The sequence below is a fragment of the Dendrobates tinctorius genome, unplaced genomic scaffold (assembly GCF_039654945.1).
Source record: "Dendrobates tinctorius isolate UK_male_01 unplaced genomic scaffold, ASM3965494v1 ptg000081l, whole genome shotgun sequence".
Taxonomy (NCBI): Eukaryota; Metazoa; Chordata; class Amphibia; order Anura; family Dendrobatidae; genus Dendrobates; species Dendrobates tinctorius.
This window is the reverse complement of record NW_027361749.1, coordinates 161743-186615: the sequence shown is the minus strand read 5'-3', so window position 1 is coordinate 186615 and position 24873 is coordinate 161743. Positions and strand designations below refer to the sequence as shown.

The following is a 24873-nucleotide window of genomic DNA, read 5'->3' as shown; positions in this document are numbered from 1 at the left end:
TGCACTTTTTTTTTGCAATTTCATCGCACTTGGAATTTTTTTTCCCGTTTGAGTACACAACATGCTAAAACCAATGGTGTCGTTCAAAAGTACAACTCATCCTGCAAAAAATGAGCCCTCACATGGCCATACTGACTGAAAAACCTCTGAAGGTGCTGATGCCACCACTGCATATCAAGTTAGGCCTTGTCAAGTAATTTGTCACGGCTCTTGACAAGGAGTCAGCAGCTTTCAAGTACCTCCAAGATCTCTTTCCAAAGCTGTCCGAGGCAAAGGTAAAAGATGGTATCTTCGTCGGACTGCAGATCAAGAAGATCATAGAATGTGACGAGTTCGCCAAGCTGCTGAACAGGATAGAGAAAGGGGCTTGGAACAGTTTTGTTGCAGTGGTTCATGGCTTCCTGGGTAATCACAAGGCTGAAAACTATGTGCAGTTGGTTCAGACTCTCAAAGAATTACGCCATAATGGGATGCAGAACGTCTCTCAAAGTCCATATCCTTGACACTCATCTTGACAAGTTCAAGGAGAACATGGGAGCTTACTCAGAGGAGCAAGGCGAGTGCTTTCATCAAGATATATTGGACTTTGAACGTCGTTACCAAGGACAGTATAACGAAAACATGATGGGGGACTACATTTGGGGGCTTCTTCGAGAAAGCGATTTGCAGTACACTCGCAAATCTAGAAAGACTACAAATTTCTGAACCTTTTTGAGTGATTTTTGACTGTCTATTTACCATGTAAGTGTTGTTTTTTTATCAGACCGCATTAACGAAAATATAATTTCCTTTTTTTGACACTACAAAATTTTTCTGGCCTGTGGTCATAAAATCAAAGTTTGTGCAGAATGTAGTCGTTTTTCCATAGTCTTAAAACATAAGCAGTTCAAATATTACACTTGGAAGCCAGGAACAAAAATTGTGTTACATAGTGTTATTCAGCAAAGCAAAATAGACTGGACTTCACCTTACTGAAATCATAGTGGGCATTTAAGATAATCTGTGAGCCAATCTCTAACCAAAGTAATTTACCCAAAATAAGGTTTTCATCTTGAAAAATCACTGCAAAGTCCAAAGTATGAGAGTCCAATGTCCATTGCCTGCTGTCTAGAGTAATCCTTCTCTATCAGCAGCAGAGACGGGTTACAAGAAGTGGGGAAGGGTCTTTGTTGAGCCACTCTTGCTCCGCTGTTTTGTCACACTGCATATAGGCATAACCGTGAGGTGCGCTTTAAGTATGTGGCAGGCAAGTCATTGGACAATAGCAAATGCTTGGAATGGGGGAAAAGAATTGCAAACACCTATTTTACTGGCAGAATAGTGAATACTGAGGAAGAGGAAATGACACTAAATAGAGCTTGAGCACTAAGACTGCTTCTGAACATATGGTATTTGCAATGTCTTTCAGATGAATTCTGGGAGGAACTGCCTAATAAAGTGCTAAAAAAAGTCAAAACAATGAACATAAGCAGAGTAAAGTCACTACTGCTTGCTGTGCGTAGGTTTCATATTTTGTAACTTCTTCTAACCCCTTTCTGACAAACATGATCGCACTGTTCCGATGGCATAGGGAAGCATCGCGCAGGGAAGGGGCTCCCTGCGTGCTTCCCTGAAATCCTCAGAACAACGCGATGTGATCGCATTGTTCCGGGGGCCTCCTTCCTGCAAGACCCCGGATGCAAGATGGCCGCGGGGTCCTTCCGGGTCCTGCAGGGAGGTAGCTTCAGTGCCTTCTCCGAGCAGGCAACGGCTAGCCTCCTGCACTGCCTGTTAGAGCGCTGATCTGACAGTGCTCTGCAAACCATGTGTAAAAATATTTTAAAAAGTTCTAAGAAAAAAAATATTCCCCAATAAATACATTTCTTTATGTAAAAAAACAAACAAAAAAAAAAACAATAAAAAGTGCACATATTTAGTATCGCCGCCTTCATAACGACCCGCCCTATAAAACTGTCCCAACTAGTAAACCCCTTTAGTGAACCACTTCCAAAAAAAAAAAAAAAGTAAAAAAACAATGCTTTATCATACCGCCGAACAAAGTGGAATAACACGCGATCAAAAAGACGGATATAAAATAAACATGGTACCGCTAAAAACGTTATCTTGTCCCGCAAAAAACGAGCTGCCAAACAGCATCATCAGCGAAAAAATAAAGTTATAGCTCACAGAATAACATGATTCAAAAATATTTTTCTATATAAAATAGTTTATTGTATAAAAGCGCCAAAACATAAATTATATAAATGAGGTATCGCTGTAATCGTACGGACCCGAAGAATAAAACTGCTTTAACGATTTTACCACACACAGAACGATACAAACGCCCACCCCCCAAAAAAAAAATTTTGCAATAAAAAGTTTTTTAGCGTGTGGCAGCTGCTAAACATAAAACCTGCTATAAATAGTAAATCAAACCCCCATTATCACCCCCTTAGTTAGGGAAAAATGATAAAATTAAAAAAAATGTATTTATTTCCATTTTCCCATTAGGGTTAAGGGATAGGGCTAGGGTTAGGGCTGAGATTAGGGTTAGGGGTGTGTTGGGGTTAGGGTTGGAGTTAGAATTGACTAAAGTTAGGATTAGGGTTCGGATTAGGGGTGTGTTAGGGTTCAGATTAGTGGCGTGTTGGGGTTAGGGGTGTGTTGGGGTTAGGATTAGAGTTAGAATTGGGGGATCTCCACTGTTTAGGCACATCAGGGGCATTTGATCTGAATTCCAGCCAATTCTGCATTGAAAAAGTCAAATGGTGCTCCTCTTTCGAGCTCTGCCATGCGCCAAAACAGTGGTTTACCCCCACATATGGGGTATTCGCATACTCAAGAAAAATTGCACAATAACTTTTGCAGCCCAATTTCTCCTGTTACCCTTGCGAAAATAAAAAAAATTGGACCTGAAGTAATTTTTTTTGTGAAAAAAAGATAAATGTTAATTTTTTTTTAAACATTCAAAAAATTCTTGTGAAGCACCTGAAGGGTTAATAAACTTCTTGAATGTGGTTTTGAGCACCTTGAGGGGTGCAGTTTTTAGAATGGTGTCATTTTAAGTGACTTGTGATGTTGTCCCTCCCAAAAAAAAAATGGTGTTGTAAAAATGAGAAATCGCTGATTAACTCTTAACCCTTATAACTTCCTAACAAAAAAAAAAAAATTTTGGTTCCAATATTGTGCTGATGTAAAGTAAACATGTGGGAAATGATACTTATTAAGTAGTTTGTGTGCCATATCTCTGATTTAAGGGCATGAAAATTCAAAATTGAAAATAGCTTAGTTACTCACCGATAACGGTGTTTCTCGGAACCCATGACAGAACCACGGAGAGAGGGGATCCGCCCTTCAGGGACAGGAACCTACAGATAAAAAGGGCGGTACCTCTCCTCCGCCTTCAGTTGGTTACAGAGCATCAGAGGGTCTCCAGGTTAGATAGACAACAGAAATATATACACAATATTATAATACTGCTTATTTATCAAAGCACCGTGCCTAAACGGAAACACTCTAACAGTAAAAACGTGCCCACCATACTCGTGAAGGGGAGGGGAATAAGCGGGTGCTGTCATGGGTTCCGAGAAACACCGTTATCGGTGAGTAACTAAGCTATTCTCTCTCACCCATGACATCACCACGGAGAGAATTTCAGAGATTGGTAGCTTAGGGAGGGACCACCGCCTGAAGGACCCTTCTCCCGAAGGTCAGGTCAGATGTAGAGGCTAGATCTAATCTATAGTGCCTAAAAAAGGTCGAAGGTGATGACCAGGTGGCAGCCTTACAGATTTGTTCTAATGATACCTCAGATCTTTCAGCCCATGAGGTCGCCATTGCCCTTGTGGAATGAGCTTTCAGCCCCTCTGGGATGATATTCCCGCTGGATGAATATGCCAGGGCAATCGCATCCCTTATCCACCTTGCCAGGGTACTTTTGGATGCTTTGAGCCCCTTTCAAGGACCCTGGAAACACACAAAGAGAGCCTTCCTCCTACATTTTTTGGTGGCCTCTAAGTACTGTACTAGGCACCTTTTAACGTCTAAAGTGTGGAATTTTTCTTCTCCCTTATTTTTTGGATTTGGGCAGAAGGACGGAAGGACTACCTCTTGGGACCTGTGGAAATGTGATGATACTTTAGGTAGATAGGCCGGGTAAGGTTTTAGGATGACTCTATCCTCTAGAATTTTTGTAAAAGGAGGCCTTGCTGACAAGACTTGAATATCGCTCACTCTTCGAGCTGATGTTAGTGCCATCAGAAGCACCGTTTTAAGTGATAGGATTTTTAGGGGTGGCGAGTGGATTGGTTCGAATGGAGGGCCTGTCAGTGTTGAAAGTACAAGATTCAGGTCCCATGACGGTAACCTTTGACTAGCTATTGGCCTACATCTGGTTGCGACTTTAATAAACCGTGCTACCCAGGGGTCACCTGCCACATCATGGTTATAGAGGGCACCTAACGCCGCTATTTGTACTTTTAATGTGTTGACCGCCAGACCCTGTTCTAGGCCTTTTTGTAGAAATTCTAGGATCTTATCAATCTGAACCTCGTCCTGAACCTTTGCCCTAGAAGTGGATAGAAATTTTTTCCATGTTCTGCCGTTAAGTTCTCATGGTAAGCGGTTTCCTACTTTTTTGTAGTGTAGTTATCAGGTTCTCTGAAAATCCCCTGTCCCTCATCAGTGCCCTCTCAAATTCCATGCTGTTAAATGGAAGTTCGGTGCCTGAGGATGTAACACTGGGCCCTGCGATAGCAGGACCGGGAGATCCGGTAGGATCCATGGGTCGGTTACTGAGAGCATTCGTAGCCAGGAAAACCAGGTTCTTTTGGGCCAGAAAGGGGCTATCAGTATCATTCTTGCCCCGTCCTCCCTGACTTTCTTTAGGACCGCTGGAATGAGAATGATTGGTGGAAAAGACATATGTTAGACTGTGTCCATGGGAGCATAAACGCGTCCAGAGTTAGAGGATTCCCCCTGGGATCTAGGGAGCAGTAGGTGTCTTTTTTGTTTTTGAAATCGGCGAACAGATCTATGTCTGGGGTCCCCCACATTTTTACAATCTGCTGAAAAATGGACCACTTTAGCACCCATTACCCCTGTCGTAATTGGGTGCGGCTCAGAAAGTCTGCCCTTTGATTCTCTGTACCCCGGATGTGTAGGGCTGTCAGAGATAGCAGGTTTGCCTCTGCCAGTTTGAGGATTTTGGCGGATGTATCCATTAGGGCTTGGGACCTGTTTCCCCCCTGGTGATTTATATAGGCCACTGTGACTCGATTGTCTGAAAGAATGCGGACATGGTGATTCTGGAGCCGGGGTAGGAAGTGTGTCAGGGCATAGCCTACTGCTAGAAGCTCTTTTTGATTTGAGGAGGCTTTTAGTTCTTGATCTCCCATACGTTCTGAATCACCTCGTTGTTCATGTGTGCTCCCCATCCCGTGGGACTGGCATCCGTTGTTACTATGTGTGTTATCTTTGTTACCCAGAGGATCCCTTTGGACAGATTTTCCTGGTTTCCCCACCAAGCTAGGGAATGAATAGTTCTTGAATTTAGGGTAATATGACCCTCTAGGTGTCCCCCTATTGCTGCCTGGTTGGCCAATACGTCCCACTGTAGATCTCTCGTGTGTAACTGAGCCCATTGAACTGCTGGCAGGCAGGCGGATAGGGAACCCAGTAGTGACATAGCCTTCCTTAGTGTCAGAGGGATTTTGGATTGCTCTTGCTGTAATTTGGACGATCTTCTCCTTTTTGTGGTCTGGGAGGCGACACTCCTGAATGTTTGAGTCTAGTGTTAGGCCCAAGAATTGTTGTACCCTGCTGGGCTCCAATCTTGATTTTTTTTTTAGATTTAGAAGCCAATCCTAGGCCTTGTAGAGTATTCATCACCCTGTCTCTCTATTCCCTGCATTTTTGAGCCGAGCTGCCTGCTATTAGGAAATCGTCTAGATACGGGATTATTATTATGTCTTGTTCCCTTATATGAGCCATCATTTCCGCTACTATTTTGGTGAATACCCGAGGGCTATCGATATTCCGAACGGCAGGGCTCTGTACTGGAATTCTTTTACCTTGCCCTTTATTGAGACGGCTAACCTGAGATATTTTCTGGAGTCTTTGTGGATAGGGACGTGATAATAGGTGTCGCTGAGATCTAACACCGTCATGTAGCAGTTTGGGAATAGGACTTTGGTGGTAGACTTGATCAACTCCATTTTGAAGCTCTGATTCCTGACATTTGTTTAGCTTTTTCAGATTTATAGTTGTACGAAAGGTGCCGTCCGGTTTGGTTACTAGAAAAAGAGGGGAGTAGAACCCTCTGCCCATATCCTGCAGGGGAACCTCCTGGAGGACTCTTTTTTTTTTTTTTTTTTTAACTAGGCCTAGGACCTCGCTTTCTAGCCTTCTTGTTCTCGCGTACTGGATCTCAGCGGCGTTGTTACATACTTTTGAGGCGGGAGAGAGAAAATCTATTCTTAGGCCCTCCTGGATTAGGTTTACTATCCATGGGTTGTTCGAAATTGTCCTCCAGGCTGGAAGGAAAAGGGTTAACCTTTCACCCACCCTGGGCGTACTGTCACTTGGAGGGCTTTTTGTCTCGGGGAGAGTTATTAAAGAAGAAGCCTCTCTCTTCTTTTGTCATCCCACTTTTGTTCCCTCGGTGGTCTCGTCTGAAAAAACCTCCTATTTCGAAAGGGCCTCTTAAATGCCGCTGGCCATAAATTTGGGAATCCTTTTTTCTTGTCTCCTGCTTTCTGGAGGATGTCATCTAACGTCTCCTCAAAAAGGAATTTCCCTTCACAGGGGATTGAACATAATTTCATTTTGGTCTGTAGGTCCCCTTGCCAACTTTTAAGCCATAGTGTCCTTCGGGCCGCGTTTGAGAGTGCTGCTGTTTTGGACGATAGCCTGACTGAATTGGCCAATGAGTCTGCTAGGAATGCAGCCGCTCCCCTTATTACCGGGATAGAATCTAAGATTTTATCTCTTGGTGTTCCTTCCCTCAGCTGTTTCTCAAGTTGGTTCACCCATACCATTAGGGCTCTTGAGGTACATGTCGCCGCTATCGCTGGCCTGAGGTTACCGCCTGCCGACTCCCAAGCCCCCTTTAGAAAGGTATCTGCCTTTTTATCTAGGGGGTCCCTGAGGGTGCCCATGTCCTCAAAGGGAAGGGTGAATTTCTTTGAGGCCTTAGCGACTGCTACATCGAGTTTTGGGGCTCTATCCCAAGACGTGGATGCCTCCTCCTCAAAGGGATATTTTCTTTTAAGGGAAGGGACTGTAGTATTTTTCCTATCTGGCTTGTCCCATTCTTTTTTGATTATGCCCTTGACAATTTTGTTAAGCGGAAACACTCTCCGTCTTTTCTGGCCTAGTCTACCGAACATTATGTCCTGGACTGTTTTATCCGGCCTTGGGTCCAATACCCCCATGGTAGACCTTACAGCTTTTACTAGTTTGTCTACCTCTTCTAGAGGAAAACAATGGCGCCCCCGTGTTTCCTCGTCTGCGGATGAGGAGCCCGATTCCGAGGTTTTAGACGTAATTTCTCCCGATGTGGAAGAGTCTGACTTTCTTCCTCGTTTTATCCCCATGTTTAAGGGATTCTGATTTAATTGCGGCCCTTAGGTCGGATGTGAAATCCAGAGTCTCCTGACAAAGAATTTCTTTTGTGCAGGACTCACACAGTTTTTTCTCCCATGATACTGGTAGGGGTCTAGTGCAAGTGGGACATTCCCTGTTCTTTTTTGCCTTCTTCTTTCCCTAATAAGGGAGAGGAATTGTATTACAAGGGTGAACATTCACGAAGATCACTTACCCCCAAAATATGCGCGGCTGCAGGTACTGGTTCGGGAGATGGAGTCAGGTCCTGTATAGGCTGATCTCCTGGTGGCATTTTGCTCCTTGCCGCTGACGTACTACGTCGCGTGGAGTGACTACTGGAACGGCTCTCTTCAGCTGCTGCCTGGCATGCTGCTCCTGTTGCTGGTCGCTATCCTCCATTATTAGGATCGCTTCCAGCCAGGAGTTGCTGCACCTCACCCTTTTTAAAGTTGCCGCCCACGTGACGTCACCGCTCCCATCCTGCATCGCGCTGGTCAGGGAGCGCGCTCCTGCGCATGCGCCTGATTTAGGGACCCGGAAGCCGCTCCTCTACTTCCGGGGCAGCGGCCATCTTGGTACTCTGTGTACCATGGTGCTGCCCGCGCTCCACCGGGTCCCGATGAGCCCCAATCTCCTTTCCGGAGCGGCGATCCAGCGTCTCCCCCCCCCGCCGCTCACCCAGCAGCCCGCATCAGCCCCAGCGGTGGCGGCTTCGGGCACCGTTCCTGCTGCTACAGGGGCCTCCCCGCTGCCGATTACCAGACAGGCTGGCCCCGGACTCTCCTTGGATACGCAGGTACGCCGTACTGTGGGTCCCCGTCAGGGACAGGAACCCAACTGAAGGCGGAGGAAAGGTACCGCCCTTTTTATCTGTAGGTTCCTGTCCCTGAAGGGCGGATCCCCTCTCTCCGTGGTGCTGTCATGGGTGAGAGAGAAATTGTGAAATTTTCGACATTTTCGCCAAATTTTCATTTTTTTCACACAAACGCAAATTTTATCAAAGAAATGTTACCACTAACATGAAGTACAATATGTCACGAGAAAATGTCAGAATCACCAGGATCCATGGAAGCATTCCAGAGTTATTGCCTCATAAAGGGACAGTGGTCAGAATTTTAAAAATTGGCCAGGTCATTAATGTGCAAACCACCCTTGGGGGTAAAGGGGTAAAACATTTTAGGCTTTGAAAGCTGTGAAGCAGCTAAAAAAAAAAAGTGACTGGTCCAGTCTTCTGGCGGCTTCCGTTGTACACTGCTACTATGTTATATATGTATAACCAGCCAATGGATAGAATAATTAAAATATACCTTTTATTAGTTTGTATAAAATAAAGTGCAAGGTGCTCAAATAACGTTAAACACAACAAAGAAGAACGCATAAATGAAAAAAGCTAGTATTGCCCATCGTTACTAGGTATCCCAATTATCAAGCATATTTATTGGGTACTTGGAATCAATCAAAAACAGCCAGCCTCTTCCAAAGACATAGAATACATAGTTCTCAATATAGACTCTAGGCTTATCATATCATATCATTGGCCGTCTTTTTATTGGAAACCGGTGTCATGCCATCATTATGTTCCCAAATATGGCATACCCGTTTCCCTCTCCTCATCAGGAGTACTATATACTACAGGGTACAATACTGCTATACAGCAAAAAAAAGAACCACATAGCCTCAGTTATCGCATATGCTGCGGGTTCTATGGCACATATATAATATATCAGATAGAAATGTATCATGTGTCCTATTAAAGATATAATCCCGCATACCCTCCATATATATCAGCAACAAATCTGAATCCACTAGGTATGCATAAATATCTTAGATAGACCGTCTCTTATATGGTGAGACCAATATCTAGACACCAAAGTATTATATAAAACACGGAACAATCTCACCCAATTAACAGGGGCATTCCCTGATTGATTGCCATCTCCGTGACTAGTAAGCGCGACACCCCTTTCTCCCGAAGCGTTTCGTCCAATCTCATCAGGGGAGTCAAGTGGGGTTCATCTGAATGGTGTATCACGCATGGCCGTTCTATACTTCATCCGACATTATGTGTACATACACTCATGCATGCCTCCTTTTAAATGTTGGCGCCGTGGCGTCTCGGGAAGCCGACACTTCCGGTCCCTGATCCGCCTCACATCCTGTGTTCAGGTCGCGCGCATCATCAGCGTGCTCGCTATAAACCTAGAGATATTATCCTCCCGTTTCGGAGGTGCATGGCTCAATAGATCTCTTCTGTTTTTTGTCAGAGAGTTTTTGTAGGCTTCAGTTAACACATTCTTAGGATAGCCTCTATCCAAAAACCTTTGCTTTAAATCATCAGCCTGTTCCTTATAATTGGCCGTATTTGAGCAGTTCCGACGAATTCTAAGATATTGTCCCTTCGGAATGCCTCTCTTCAGGGAGTTGGGATGCCCACTTTCCCATCTCAAGAGGGAATTTGTAGCCGTAGGTTTACGGTAGTTTTTTGTCATAAGCTCACCATTCTCATTCTTTTGGACTAGGATGTCTAGGAATGTCAAACTGCATTTATTAACCTCATAGGTAAAATGCAAACCTATCTCATTGTCATTCAGTCCCCCAACGAACTGACCAAAGTCAACCTCTGTACCTTTCCATATGACGAACACGTCGTCTATGTAGCGTACCCACATCACTATCTTCTCGCTGAATTCAGTGAATGTATCATTGAACACTATATTCTCCTCCCACCAGCCCAGGAGCAAATTTGCATACGTAGGGGCACAGGGGCTCCCCATCGCAGTACCCCTGAGCTGGTGGAAGACCTTGTTATCAAACAAGAAGATATTGCTGTTTAGGCAAAATTCCAAAGCTTTCATCACGAACTCATTATGTCTATGGTATTGACAACCTCTTGTATGTAAATAGCTATCAACTGCTTTAAGACCAGCATCATGAGGGATTGAGGAGTATAGTGCTTCCACATCTATACTTCCCATTATCATATCAGTTTCTAAGCACACACCATCTAGTTTCCCAAGAAAGTCGGTAGTGTCACGCACATACGAATTTAGAGACAGGACAAATGGTCTGAGTATCTGATCAAGATACAGACCCAAATTTTGTGTAATACTGTTAATACCTGCTACAATCGGTCTCCCTTTAAGGGGATTCGTGCCTTTATGGATTTTTGGAAGGCAATAAAACGTAGCCATAACAGGGTGCACTGGAATGAGAAAATCTCTCTCATTTGCATCAATCACACCGGCATCAAAGCCTTCATTAATCAGGTTTATTAGATTACAAACAATGTTATTAGTGGGATTACTCTGGACCACTTCATAGTTCTCACCATCATTTAATATTGCCATACACATGGACTTATATTGCATTATGTCCATCACCACTACATTTCCTCCTTTATCTGAAGGTTTAATTATGATGCTTTTGTCCTGCTCCAAAATCTTCAAACTACCCATTTCCTTATTTGTGAAATTGTGAAACTTAGCCTTAAAGGTACTTGACCGATTCATTAAATCATTTGACACGAGATTGACAAAGACATCTATCGAGCTTAAATCTCCCGTTTGGGGTGGCATTTTTGTACTCTTGTTCTTTAATTTTGTAAATGGACCCACTCCTCTATCATTGGGGTTCACGTCTCCCAAATGATACAGGAAGCGTACATCCGCCAATAACTCGTCCTCAATGCCAAGCTCTGTCGATGTCTTTTTGTCCTCTCTTATAAAATGTTTTCGCCATTTCAATTTTCGTGCGAATAGGTGGAGATCTTTAATTGTTTCAAAGCAGTCATAGTCAGTTGTGGGAACAAAGGATAACCCTTTACTTAGAACGCACATTTCAATTTCCGTTAATGGTCGTGTAGAGAGATTAACTACTTGAGGTTCTAAGGGGCGTTGTGAGTGTTCTGTCGACTTCTTAGGGGGTAACTGAGGTCTAAAAAATCTCCCTGCGGGGACCTTCTATTACTCCCTCTATTACCACCTCTATTTCCCCTACCTCTACCTCTTCCCCTCTGATACCTAGAGTTTGTCTCAGTATCTGACACCTCCGCTTCAGAGGAGATGTCTGTTTCTGGTATTTTAAAATTACGACTAGAACTGATATATTTTTGAAGAAGTCTGTTGATTCTGCAGTTGTATTAACTAAAAACCCCTGATTAAATATGGAACTAATCCCGTATATATGAATTCCTGCACATGATTGTAGTAGGGGATACTCCAAAATATGGTAACATCTCCAAGAATTAAAACTCTAAAGGGGCTCCCACAATTAGCATGAGATGACATTTTGCTGTTGTATGGATGGTAATGATAGGCGCATATGTAGTGCAACAGGGGCTGTCTGATGCCGCAATTAAATAGCGCCATTGTAATATAATAGAATGTATATATATCATTCTCCCTTTGGAGGGGGCAGCGCGATGTGCGCATGCCCAGTTGAGGGTAGACGCGCTCTCAGCGTGTGACGAGCTCTGTCGAGCGAGCACGCTGATGATGCGCGCGACCTGAACACAGGATGTGAGGTGGATCAGGGACCGGAAGTGTCGGCTTCCCGAGACGCCACGGCGCCAACATTTAAAAGGAGGCATGCATGAGTGTATGTACACATAATGTCGGATGAAGTATAGAACGGCCATGCGTGATACACCATTCAGATGAACCCCACTTGACTCCCCTGATGAGATTGGACGAAACGCTTCGGGAGAAAGGGGTGTCGCGCTTACTAGTCACGGAGATGGCAATCAATCAGGGAATGCCCCTGTTAATTGGGTGAGATTGTTCCGTGTTTTATATAATACTTTGGTGTCTAGATATTGGTCTCACCATATAAGAGACGGTCTATCTAAGATATTTATGCATACCTGGTGGATTCAGATTTGTTGCTGATATATATGGAGGGTATGCGGGATTATATCTTTAATAGGACACATGATACATTTCTATCTGATATATTATATATGTGCCATATAACCCGCAGCATATGCGATAACTGAGGCTATGTGGTTCTGTTTTATGCTGTATAGCAGTATTGTACCCTGTAGTATATAGTACTCCTGATGAGGAGAGGGAAACGGGTATGCCATATTTGGGAACATATTGATGGCATGACACCGGTTTCCAATAAAAAGACGGCCAATGATATGACATGATAAGCCTAGAGACTATATTGAGAACTATGTATTCTATGTCTTTGGAAGAGGCTGGCTGTTTTTGATTGATTCCAAGTACCCAATAAATATGCTTGATAATTGGGATACCTAGTAACGATGGGCAATACTAGCTTTTTTCATTTATGCGTTCTTCTTTGTTGTGTTTAACGTTATTTGAGCACCTTGCACTTTATTTTATACAAACTATTAAAAGGTATATTTTAATTATTCTATCCATTGGCTGGTTATACAATTTGGGAAGTGGATATCCTAGTGCTATATATATGTTATATATGGATTAAAAAAAGCCACAAGAGACGTCCAAGAAGATTCCCAAAAAGACACTTCAAGGAAAAAAAAAAAAAATCACCGGTGTTTTCTTGAAGTGTCTTCTGCTTCAAAAACGCTGAGTATACAGGTGCCCTTGTGCACATATCTTTAGACTTGTTGAGTTATTCAATAGATACATGCGATATGGTTGTCTTATATCTGTTTGGGTTAACAGTTTAGTTAGTTGTAGTGGAGTCGATTTTATGCCTCATTCACGTATGTGAAAAAATGGTACCGATGTCAGAGTTTTGGATCAGTGTGTCATCAGTGTATGTTTTTTTATATTAGAAAACAAAAAGCCAGCTCACCAAACTTCCATGTGCAAGGGAACGCCGTCCTGATGAAACGATAGGTTGTAGAGAAAAAACAAGTCTTTGTTCCAGCTCTTTGGATAAAAACCTTCAAATTTATTCAAACAATTAAAACATTACAGCAGGCATGTTCCAAGACCGCACCGCGTATGCACAGAGGACAGCAAGCGACGCGTTTCGATCGCAAGGAGCGATCTTTATCAAAGACTTGTTTTTTCTCTATGTCTGCTTTTACCATCAGTGTTTTTCACAGATGGATAAATACATTACAACGCTTATCCTCTACTTTGCAATGTTAAATATGGACAGCACATAGTTGCCATCCGTGTGCTGAATTTGTTTTTCATGGATCTATAGACTTTTATTGGCCCTTTTCAAAAGCGATGCCGGAAAACGCTGACCTGGAAAAACAGGGACATGTAAACAGCACCATAGATTATAAAGGGTACTTGTTCTAATCTGTAAAAGAAACGGCTACAACACATACGTGGAATGAAGCTCTACTGCAGTTCTGGGTGAAATCACAGGTACAACATGATGTTTTTAATGGTGCAGATACGACTTAATTAAAATGAAAGACTTCACTTCAACATGCAATTGTTATAAAACGTCTGACCTTGTCGTTGCAGCTAAGTAAGGACCTCAATCACCTTTCTTTTACCAAGACATTTCATTTTTCCAACAAATAAGCCTTGCTGTATAAGAATCAGGGGAGAATGCTACATCCATGAATAGAAAACTTCTGCTACAAGTGTCGTTCTAAAGGCACTAGCTATAAACAGGAACACTCTGAAAGACGGATCTGTGTTGGAGCCAGGGATAGGTTCTCGCTGGGATTTCTGCTTGTTTGGCTTTAGCTCTGACATTAATAGCAATAATAAAGTTCTTTAAAACATTCATAAACAACCTGCTGCTGACACCTCCGAGCAAACGTAGCAGCGTTCAGCAACAGCAAATTTCATAGTTCAGGAAGCGCAGTTAGGAAAGGAGGGGGAGAAGAGCAAGGTTTGTTCTTCGCATCTGAGTCATTTGGAACAAAGATCCTCAAAAATTGCATGAAATCAGTCATGTAACTATAGAAACCAATTTCTTCAGCTCCATATCACACGTCTCACACCTCGATTGTCTTTATTATCGTCTACTGTCAGATCCTTAATCAGAAATGTGAACAGGCTTGATGATTTATTCAGCAGGGGAATGAAACTGTAGGTCAAGTGAAAAAAAAAAAAAAAGAAGCGTATATCGTACACACACCTAACTCTCCAGCCTCGGGAACTTTCATTTCATTCTGTTCCCGGTACCTCTGGGCCAATTGCAGCAAGCGCCAATATTAAGGCTCAATTAAAATAAGCTCTAATTAGCGCAGCTCTTTTCCTCTAAGGCTAGAAAAGTCAGGAAATGGATATTGGGAAATGTTAGAGAAAAAAAATAGCTAGCGAGTGAAAGGCTACAGACATAAATGAACGTATTTGTTGATTTGTACAGTTGCTATGCAGAGGCCTCTGGGAGCAAAAGCTTAACCAGCCTAAGCTATAAACTAAAACCCCTGCAGCTAAACATGAACTGAGTGAAAACAAGGGCTCCATCTCAGAGCTGAAAACTGCTGGGCTCAGAAAATTAAAAGCCCGAGGCATTTTCCATTTAAAACGAAATCCCAGTACCGCCTCCCAGCCAAAGAATTATAAGCAGTATCAGATTTACAAAACGAACAATTACCCTGGAAAAATGTAGCCTATTGTACGGTCCCAGATGCTGGATGCAAAAGTGCTTCCCCTCTTATTTTAATATTGCTGCTCTTTAGAAACACCAGTTCTAGACCCGATAAACCCAAATATAACATGCACATGTTATCCGACGAGAACTTCAATCAATGCAGAAAGAGAGAGAGAGTCGTTCCTCCCATGACGGTGCCTCGTTTGTAATGTTCTCCTTGCCTCCAGCGGCTTCTGTCCTTCCTGGAGGCCTATATAAATGGTATGCAGCAGCAAAATACACTATGACCTAATTGCCAAGAGAAAGCTTCCAACTTTTCCAGGCTGCCTCTACTCCGGCAGGGACCTACACTGGCAGAGATGGGGATCAAGAATTACTCATTTGAAGACTGATCACACAGATCCAGGCATTAGTGGCTTACCTCTTTGGCTTTCTGCTTTAATCTTAATTGTTCAGGATCTTCTTTATTTGCCCGGCTCTGTTAAAGTGAACAAAAATAAAAACAAAAAATACAACAAAAAATGATTCTCCCGCAAATGTTAACGCTTGCAATTAAAGGGTTACTCTAAAATGGCTGCATTCTTAAACATGCGGCAGGCATTAAATATTTAATGCATAACAATATTCTCCTGTGATTAAAAAGCTTTGCTGTAGGGTAAACCGCCTCAGTCCAGGATTTGTAAGACTTCCCCTCTTGCATTTTCATTCTCATTTTCCATAAAGGTTTGATGCCCGAGGACATGCCTCAGGGATCCCCAAGTGCCAGAACTGAGACTGAGGCCAACTCAATCATGACCTCCCTGCTATTTAATTTTATGTGGTACAGCATAATTGAGTCATCATAGCTGGCAATGATAAAGTGCAAAGTTGGACCTATAAAATCTACAGAATAGTAATATTGCATGCGACGCATTTCTTCATAATTGTGAATGGCAATTACCCTTCGTCCTTTTGTACACAGCCAGCATCATCTTTTCCCAGTGGTTTCAGTCTACACTTCTACATTTCTATTTCTCATACAATTTTCCAATATCATCCATTATTGGTTTATTCTGGTCTACTAGGTCTAGGAAACAATAATTGGGGCTCGGCAAGACTATACATATTACAGGAGAAAAAGTAATAGCAAGAAACCATACAGACAGCCAGTGACAGTGGACATTTATCTTCCAGAGTCCTGAGACGCCTTTCTGTATTATTTGGTTTTACAATTTCTAAAATCCGTGAAGTGACCAGCTCACCTTAGCAGCGCGTAGTAGCATTTCTCGCTCTTCTTCACTTTTTCGTTGTTTCTCTAGGTGCTCCAGTTGTTCAAGGAACTTAAGCTGCGCTCGAACTTCACTAGACTGGACATAGCGATCACTTAGCTTAAGAAAGAAAATTTATAACACAACAATAAAGCCACATTCAGACGTCTGTATTTAATCGCACATGAAAAAAAAAAAATATGGACAGATTTTCGTCAGTGTTTGGCCAGTGTGTGTCAGCTTTAGCCATCAGCAATTATTTCGCTAGCCAAAAAACAAAAACTACAACGCTTCTCCTACCAACTGCAATGTTAAAAATGGACAGCATTTGGATTGCATACGAATGGCATTTAGGTGCGGTCCATGATTTTCACATACTCAGACTTGTATGGGTGATATTCATCTGCAACTCAAATAAAAAAAAAAAAAATCAAAACACTGACCATCACGTCCTAACCAAAAAACAGATGTTTACAGGTGCGAAATAAGAGAAGCCATTTCCATATACAGGGTGGACCATTTATATGGATACACCTAAAAGAAATGGGAATGGTTGGTGATATCAACTTCCTGTTTGTGGTACATTAGTATATGGGAGGGGAGAAACTTTTCAAGATGGGTGGTGACCATGACAGCCATTTTGGATCCAACTTTATTTTTTCCAATGGGACATGCGACTGACATCAAACCTATTGAGAATTTCTCAAGAAAAACAATGGTGTGCTTGGTTTTAACATAACTTTATTCTTTCATGAGTTATTTGCAAGTTTATGACCACTTATAAAATGTGTTCAAAGTGCTGCCCATCGTGTTGGATTGTCAATGCAACCCTCTTCTCCCACTCTTGACACACTGATAGCAACACCGCAGAAGAAATACTAGCACAGGCTTCCAGTATCCCTTGTTTCAGATGCTGCACATCTCGTATCTTCACAGCATAGACAATTGCCTTCAGATGACCCCAAAGATAAAAGTCTAAGGGGGTCAGATCGGGAGACCTTGGTGGCCATTCAACTGGCCCACGACGAACAATCCATTTTCCAGGAAACAGTTCATGTAGGAATGCTCAGACCAGACACCCATAATTGATAGTATGGTACAAAGATAGTGGGACCATTCTTAATCAATCGAAACCTCAATGCCACTGGATATCTGAAATTGCTACATGATGATGTGTTGCCCTCTTTATGCAATGAAGATGGCACATTCCCTGAGTTTTTCCAGCAAGATGGTGCATCACCACATTATGGGTGTCAGGGTCTGGCATTCCTACAAGGAATCTGACCCCCTTAGACTAGCATTACTTATGGAAAAAATAAAGTTAGATCCAAAATGGCTGACTTCAAAATGGCCACCATGATCACTACCCATCTTGAAAAGTTTCTCCCCTCCCATATACTAATGTGCCACAAACAGGAAGTTGATATCACCAAACATTCCCATTTTATTTAGGTGTATCCATATAAATGGCCCACCCTATATAACCAACAAATAAAGTTGCACTCTGTTGCGCTATAGCATGTAAACATCAAACTTTTTGTGGAACTAGTTTATGGACTTTAGTGCGCTGCTTGACAGAATACCGAATCCAAACTATGCTGAAAGATTGATCATTTATTTCCCAACGTGTTTCGAAGTAGATATTACTTCTTCCTCAGGGGATGACAGATATGTCATCCCCTGAGGAAGAAGTAATATCTACTTCGAAACGCGTTGGCAAATAAATGATCAATCTTTCAACATAGTTTGGATTCGGTATTCTGTCAAGCAACGCACTACAGTCCATAAACTAGTTCCACAAAAAGTTTGATACTCTAGCGGTCACCAAGTTGACCTTTGGACGTGCAACAAGCTGACTACGGCTCTTACATGCCTATTTCTCTCCTGGAAAGGGTGAGTGAATTTCTGTGATTTTCTTTCATTTTCAACCCAGATAAGACCCTATTGCGCTTTTCTTGTTCCTATAGATTTTATATATTATAGCATGTAAACATGAAATATATGAAACTTGAATTGAATTACTACACTAGAAAATTGGAAAAAAGGAGAATACTTAGAAAATAAATTGGCCAATTCGTGTGCACCCGGCAGCCTTGCTGGGAACCTGCAGTAATGCAATTCAAATTCCATATATTTCATTTCATAGAGCAACTTTATTTGTCAGTGGATTTTCCCTGGGATTTAGGGAACAGAAAGTTTTTTCCTTCCTGTTTTCCTTGGTGGCAAAGAGGTCCACCTCTGGTCGACCCCATTTGCGGACAATCTGATTGTAGATGTCTGAGTTTAAGGCCCATTCTCCCTGCCTTAGGGCCCTGCGGCTTAGAAAGTCTGCCTTCATGTTGTCTTTTCCGCTGATGTGGAGCGCGGTTAAAGATAGAAAATTTTTCTCTGCTATATGAAGGAGACGTTCCGTTATCCGCATCAGGGCGTTTGAGCGGGTTCCACCTTGGTGGTTGACATAGGCTACCGCTACCTGGTTGTCCGAGAGTATCCTCACATGGTGGCCCTGTAGATACATAATGAGTTTTTTAATGGCCAATTCAATCGCCAGCAGCTCCCTCTGGTTAGATGAGATCTCAGCATCGGAGTCCCACTATCCCTGTACCACTGTTCCCCATATGGGCCCCCCAACCGCAAGGACTAGCGTCTGTGGTTATTACGCGGGTTATCTGTATCACCCAGGGCACCCCCGAGGCTAAATTTCCGACATCGAGCCACCACCCAAGAGATGTAATAGTTGAGGGGCTTAGCAATACCTGACCCTGCAAGAAGCCCTCTAAGGTTCTGCTATTAACCAGGACGTCATTCTGAAGGGCCCTAGTGTGGAATTGTGCCCACTTGACCGCTGGGATACATGAGGTTAGGGGAGCCTAACAGGGACATGGCCTGCCTGAGGGTCATGGAGGGTCTATCGATTGCCCGAAGAACCTGCTGCTGTAATTTATCTACGGTTAACAGACACAGCTGGGTTTCTGAATTTAACAGCAAGCCTAGAAACTTCTGGACCTTTAAGGGCTGAAATCGGGACTTTTCGTAATTTATAATCCATCCGAGGTTCTCTAATCTGGACTTAGCTTTTTCTATCTGAGATAGACAATGGTCCACTGAATTTCCCACAATCAAAAAATCATCCAAGTATGGGATAACTAAGATGTCAACTTCCCGTAAATGAGCCATAACCTCGGACACTATTTTTGTAAATACCCGGGGCGCTGCTGAGAGACCAAAGGGAAGGGCTCTATATTGATAATGACGGATTATACCGTCTATTGATACCGCCACTTTCAGGAACTGCTGGAAATCTGCGTTGATGGGCACATGATAGTATGCGTCTTTTAAGTCCACTACCGCCATAAAACACCCTTCAAACAACATCTTTATTGTAGAACTAATGGATTCCATTTTAAAGGTGCGTTTAACCAAAAATTCATTAAGAAAACGTAAATTAATAAACGTTCTGAATGTTTTATCCGGCTTTTGGATTAGGAATAAGGGAGAGTAGAATCCTCTTCCTCTCTCAGACTCTGGAACCTCTATCAGAACGTTTTTTTAGACACAGGTTCAAGACCTCTGCTTCTAAAGCCGCTTGCTCGAAGGGTGAAGACCTTAAGGGTGTTGGTTTAAAGGTATCCCGTGGGACTTGAGTGAACTCCAACCTGAGTCCGGTGGATATCACATTCCGCACCCAGTCACTATTGGTGACCTGTAGCCATGCTGGGAGGAAGGATGACAGTCTACCCCCACGGGAATTGCTAGTCATTGGTTTTGTCTTTTTCGCTCTCTCGACGAGCGTCTGAACATGAAGCCCGTACCTCCTCTCCTTCTATCCTCCCATCTGGGACGGTCTCTATTAGGTGAAGGGTTACGCCTTCTCCCTTGACCGAATCTCCTCCTATTAAACGGACGACGGTAAGATGCGGACCAAAGGTTTGGGAATTTCTTTTTATCATCCCCGGCCTTCTCCAGTAATTCGTCCAGGACTGCTCCGAATAAATATTCCCCCTCACACGGGATAGTACAGAGTTTCGCCCTGGACTGAATATCTCCCGGCCAGCACTTCAGCCACAGGGCTCTCCGAGCTGCATTAGAGAGTCCTGCTGCCCTGGCGGCCATTCTGACTGCATCAGTCGAGGCATCCGCTAGGAAGGCTGCGCCATCCTGGATTATTGGAAGGGCCCCCAGGATTGCCTGTCTAGATGTTCCCTGTTTTAACTGCGACTCTAACTGGTCCAACCAGACCATCATGGACCTGGCCGTGCAAGTCGATGCTACTGCTGGTCTTAAGGAACCGGCTCCCAGGTATTTTTAAGGAAGGTATCTGCCTTCCTGTCTAGAGGATCTTTAAGGGACCCCATGTCCTCAAAGGGTAGCGAGGATTTTTTCGATGCTTTCGCAATAGCTGCATCTAATTTGGGGGCCTTGTCCCAAGTATTCATTGTTGTATCGTCAAAGGGATATCTCCGCTTGAGGGCTGGTGGTAGCGACCCTCTTATATCTGGCTTTTTCCACTCTCTGCGGATGAGATCCTGGATCTTTTCGTTTAGTGGGAAGACCCTACGCTTCCTCTGCTCCAGCCCCCCGAACATCACATCCTGCATGGATAATTGAGGCTTCGGCTCCTCCACCTCCATTGTTCCTCTGACCGCTTTTACCAATTTGTCTACTCGGTCGAGCGGCAGGCAAAACCGACCAGAGTCCTCTTCTTCTGAGGAGGACGAGGGAGATGAAATATGGGACCCCTTACTTCTCCTCCACTCTGTCGAGGAATCCGACTCCACCGGGTCCTCACCCCTTACACTCTCTGGTTGGGACAGGGATTTTAGGGTTTCCTTCATCTCTGCCCTTACTATATCCCTTAAACACGCCGCTACTGCGGGCGATTCCTCCGCCACTGTCTGCTGGATACAGGGGGGACATAACTTTTTGGGGCATGAATCTGGTAACGGGCATGCACAGAGTGCGCATTCCCTGTGTCTGGTTTTACTCGTAGCTTTCTTCCCCTAGAATAAAACACAGAAGGCGGCCCCGTCACTGAGTGAACATTCACGAAGATCACTTACCAGTGCCACAATCAAGTACCGGAGAATGAGGGGAATATTTCTCAGTCGATGCTCCTGTCCGCCTAGCGGAGCTCTTATGACTGGACTGGTCACTTCGTCCCGGACGCTCCTTACTGTCACGGGCCTCTTTCTTCTTCTGTTTGACCTGCCTAAGGTCATCCAGGGGCGGCAGTGAAGATTGTCGCTGTTGCTGCTGCTTTTGCTGCTCCTGATCGCTCTCCATTACTGGCTTGCAATAATGTGGCCAAGGCAAGGCACCCATCTAGGGTCCTGCCTATATACCCCTCCTCCGGACAGCAGATATCCTCCTGCCGCGCCCCCCCCAATAGGGCCTCCCTCCCCAGCTGGCACCGCTTTTGGCAAGGGAATCGGCGCTTACCGGCGTCCTCCCGATGGGCGCCGCCATCTTGGGTCTCCGCCGACCCGGAGGCGCCCCGAGGCTCCGCCCCCTGATGTCACCGCGACTCCGACGTGACCGGAAGTCACGCGGGACGCCCGGGCACTGCACCATGGAGCGCTCCCCGGCCTCAACGCTCTGCAGCCGCGTCGGCCCCCCCCCCCCGACCACCGCGATCGCGCCGCTGGAGTTGGGAGTCCCCGGGGGGCATACTCACCGGCGCGGTCTGCTTATGGAGACGGACCTCCTCCGGACGCCGCTCCCTGCTGTCTACGCCACCGCCGTGCCACCCATCCTGGGCCACCGTGGCGTCTTCCAGGAGCTCCGCACCAGGCCGAGGTAGGAGACCCCCTCACTACCTGTACCGGCCGGCCTGGGATCCGGTCATCTGCAGGATCCCGTCCCCTCAGGAACAGGAAACCAACTGATGCGTGGGAGAGGTGCCGCCCTTTTTGTATCTGTAGGTTTCCTGTTCCCGAAGGGCGGATCCCCTCTCTCGTGGTGCTGTCATGGGAGTCCGAATAAACAGACATTTGAGTGAAGCCTTGAAAGCAGTTTTTTGCACACTGCCTGCACCTACCACTAGTTAGTTCAGGAGTACAGCGCATATTGGTTATATATATTGAGCGCAGTAACACTGTACCAGGTAAAGTCCCATAGCGGCAAGTACAGGCAGCCAGAACATTCCCTTACAGATCTAGAATCAGTAACCTAGGGTCTTGCATATAACAGACTAACATGAAAAAACCTTGAGTAAAAAGCTTTATAGGACCATTTAGGCGTTCGATCATTGTGGGGCCTGAGTATGATGGAAGATTGATCTTACAGCTTCCCATTGACTTAACCAAGAAAATATTTTTTTTCCATTAATTTCTTAAGCAAATTGAGCAATAAATCTAAAGAGGGAATAACAAGGCATGAAAAATAAGATTATGCAAAAAGACAAGAAACGTATATGAAAGTATGGAGGAGCAGTGAGGAAGAAAGAAGTAAAAAGTACGAGATGAGTAAGAGAATAATAAAGTAAAAAAAAAAAAAGTAGGGCTCTGTGTCAAAGGGTTCCAGACTTACCAAATATCAACAGCAATCTATGTCAATTTCATATAACATATCAGTAAAACATTAAATTGGTACAAATTTCATTAATCTCCTGTGATTAACCTTTTTGAAGCCTGCACCTTACTCCCATGTTTAAATCTCCATTAATGGTATATATTTCATTCATCTTGCGGAATTTGTTGCCTGATGCTTTAAGATCATCTGGCTAACTCTTAGGTTGCTTTCACATTGAGTTTAGACACCCGTTCAAGGCAAAAGGGGATTCGGACTTATGTACCGACAGGGCCTTACACTATAATTGTGCCAACAGGGTATAATAACTATATATATATATATATATATATATATATATATATATATATATATATATATATATATACACACACATACACACACACATACAGACACACACATACAGCTCTGGCAAAAATGAAGAGACCACTGCAGGTTTATAAAAATCAGCTTTTCTACATGTCAGGATTTCCATAGTGTTACACGTGAGAGAATTCTTGATGCCTTGATGATACTTCCATCACCTGTGAAATATTAAGGAAATCCTGAAAACATGACCTGCTGGGGTCCACGAGGACTGGAGTTTGGGAACCACTGTACTAAAAGAACAATTTACATTTTACTCAAAAATATACCTATAAAGAGAAAAATCAGACAAACTGAAAATTTGAAAGTGGTGTCTCAATTTTTGCCAGAGCCGTGATAGAGACACTATAATATATATATCTCTATCTATCTATCTATATATATATATATATATATATATATCTATATCTCTCTCTATCTATATATACATACATACATACACATACATACATACACACGGGTATTACATCCGCCCAATGAGGACAGGAAACCTTCAAGATAAAAGGGGCGGCTCCTCTCTCCGCATCAGTTGTTTTACAGAGCACGAGAGGAACGCCGCAGGTTAGTGTACATATAAATAATACATCCTTTACACTACTAAATTTCCAACACCCAAGGGAGTGTATAATGTTAATAATGCATCCCACTAATGATGTGATCAATAGGGAGGGAATATAAGGGTGCCGTCATGTCTCATGAAAAAACACATTACCAGGTATATAATACCCGTGTTTTTCCATTCTACATGACGGCACCACGAGAGAGTTACAGAGATTTGTATTCTCTTAGGGAGGGATCACTGCTTGTAATACTCTTCTCCCGTATGTGAGATCAGAGGTAGCAAATAGGTCTAACCTATAATACCTGACAAAGGTAGACGGAGCGGACCAAGAGGACGGCTTACAGATTTGGTCTGAGGGAGCGTCTGCTCTCTCCGTCCAGGGCGTCGTCATGGCCCTTGTGGAGTTGGCTTTTATACCTTCTGGAATAGCCCTGCTATATGTTAGCATAACGGCCTTTTTCACTCATCTAGCTATAGTATGTTTAGAGGCTTTTAAGGCCTTTCCTTGCCCCTTGGCATGAGACAAATAAGGCCCCCTGTTTCTTCCAAGGTCTCATTACCTCCAAATACTGCAGGAGACATCTCCTCATATCTAGTCAACTGAGTCGCTCCTCCTTCTGGTAGTTAGGGTCAGGACAAAAGAGATGAAAAGATAATCTGAGCCCTATGGAATGTTGATATTACCTTGGGAAGGTATGCTGGATCTAATTTTTACACAACTCTATCGTCTATGGTCTGAGTGTAGGGAGGCTCTTGATAATGTGAGTAAATCCTCCACCTACTGGCCGACGTGAGCGCCATTAATAAGGCTGTTTAATGTTAGAATCCTTATCTAATGTTGTGTTTAGTGGTTCAAACGGACTTTCTATAAAAGGTGATAGGACTAAATTTAGATCCCAAGAAGGAGGAGTAGAGGACAGGATAGAGTCAGTTTTTAGTACAGGCCCAGATAAACCTGGTCATTCACCTATTGTTTGCCAGGTCACAGTTGAATAAGGCTGCCAGGGCTGAGATGTGTACTTTTAGGGTACTGACAGTTAACCCCAATCCTAAACCTTTCTGCAGAAATTCCAGTATTGCCAC

The 24873-nt window shown here is 43.7% G+C and overlaps 1 protein-coding gene across 2 annotated transcripts in view; it reads right to left on the bottom strand.

Annotated features, from left to right (window-relative positions):
- The window catches only part of LOC141096858 (transcription initiation factor TFIID subunit 4B-like), a 186563-nt gene that overhangs the window by 15820 nt on the left and 145870 nt on the right, over window positions 1-24873 (bottom strand). For both annotated transcript variants that reach the window (XM_073583696.1, XM_073583697.1), the window contains exons 10-11: window positions 16329-16454; window positions 15509-15565 (exon numbers count right to left, since the gene is read on the bottom strand). In XM_073583696.1, the coding sequence (XP_073439797.1) occupies window positions 15509-15565; window positions 16329-16454 (183 nt within the window). The remainder of the gene's footprint in view (window positions 1-15508; window positions 15566-16328; window positions 16455-24873) is intronic.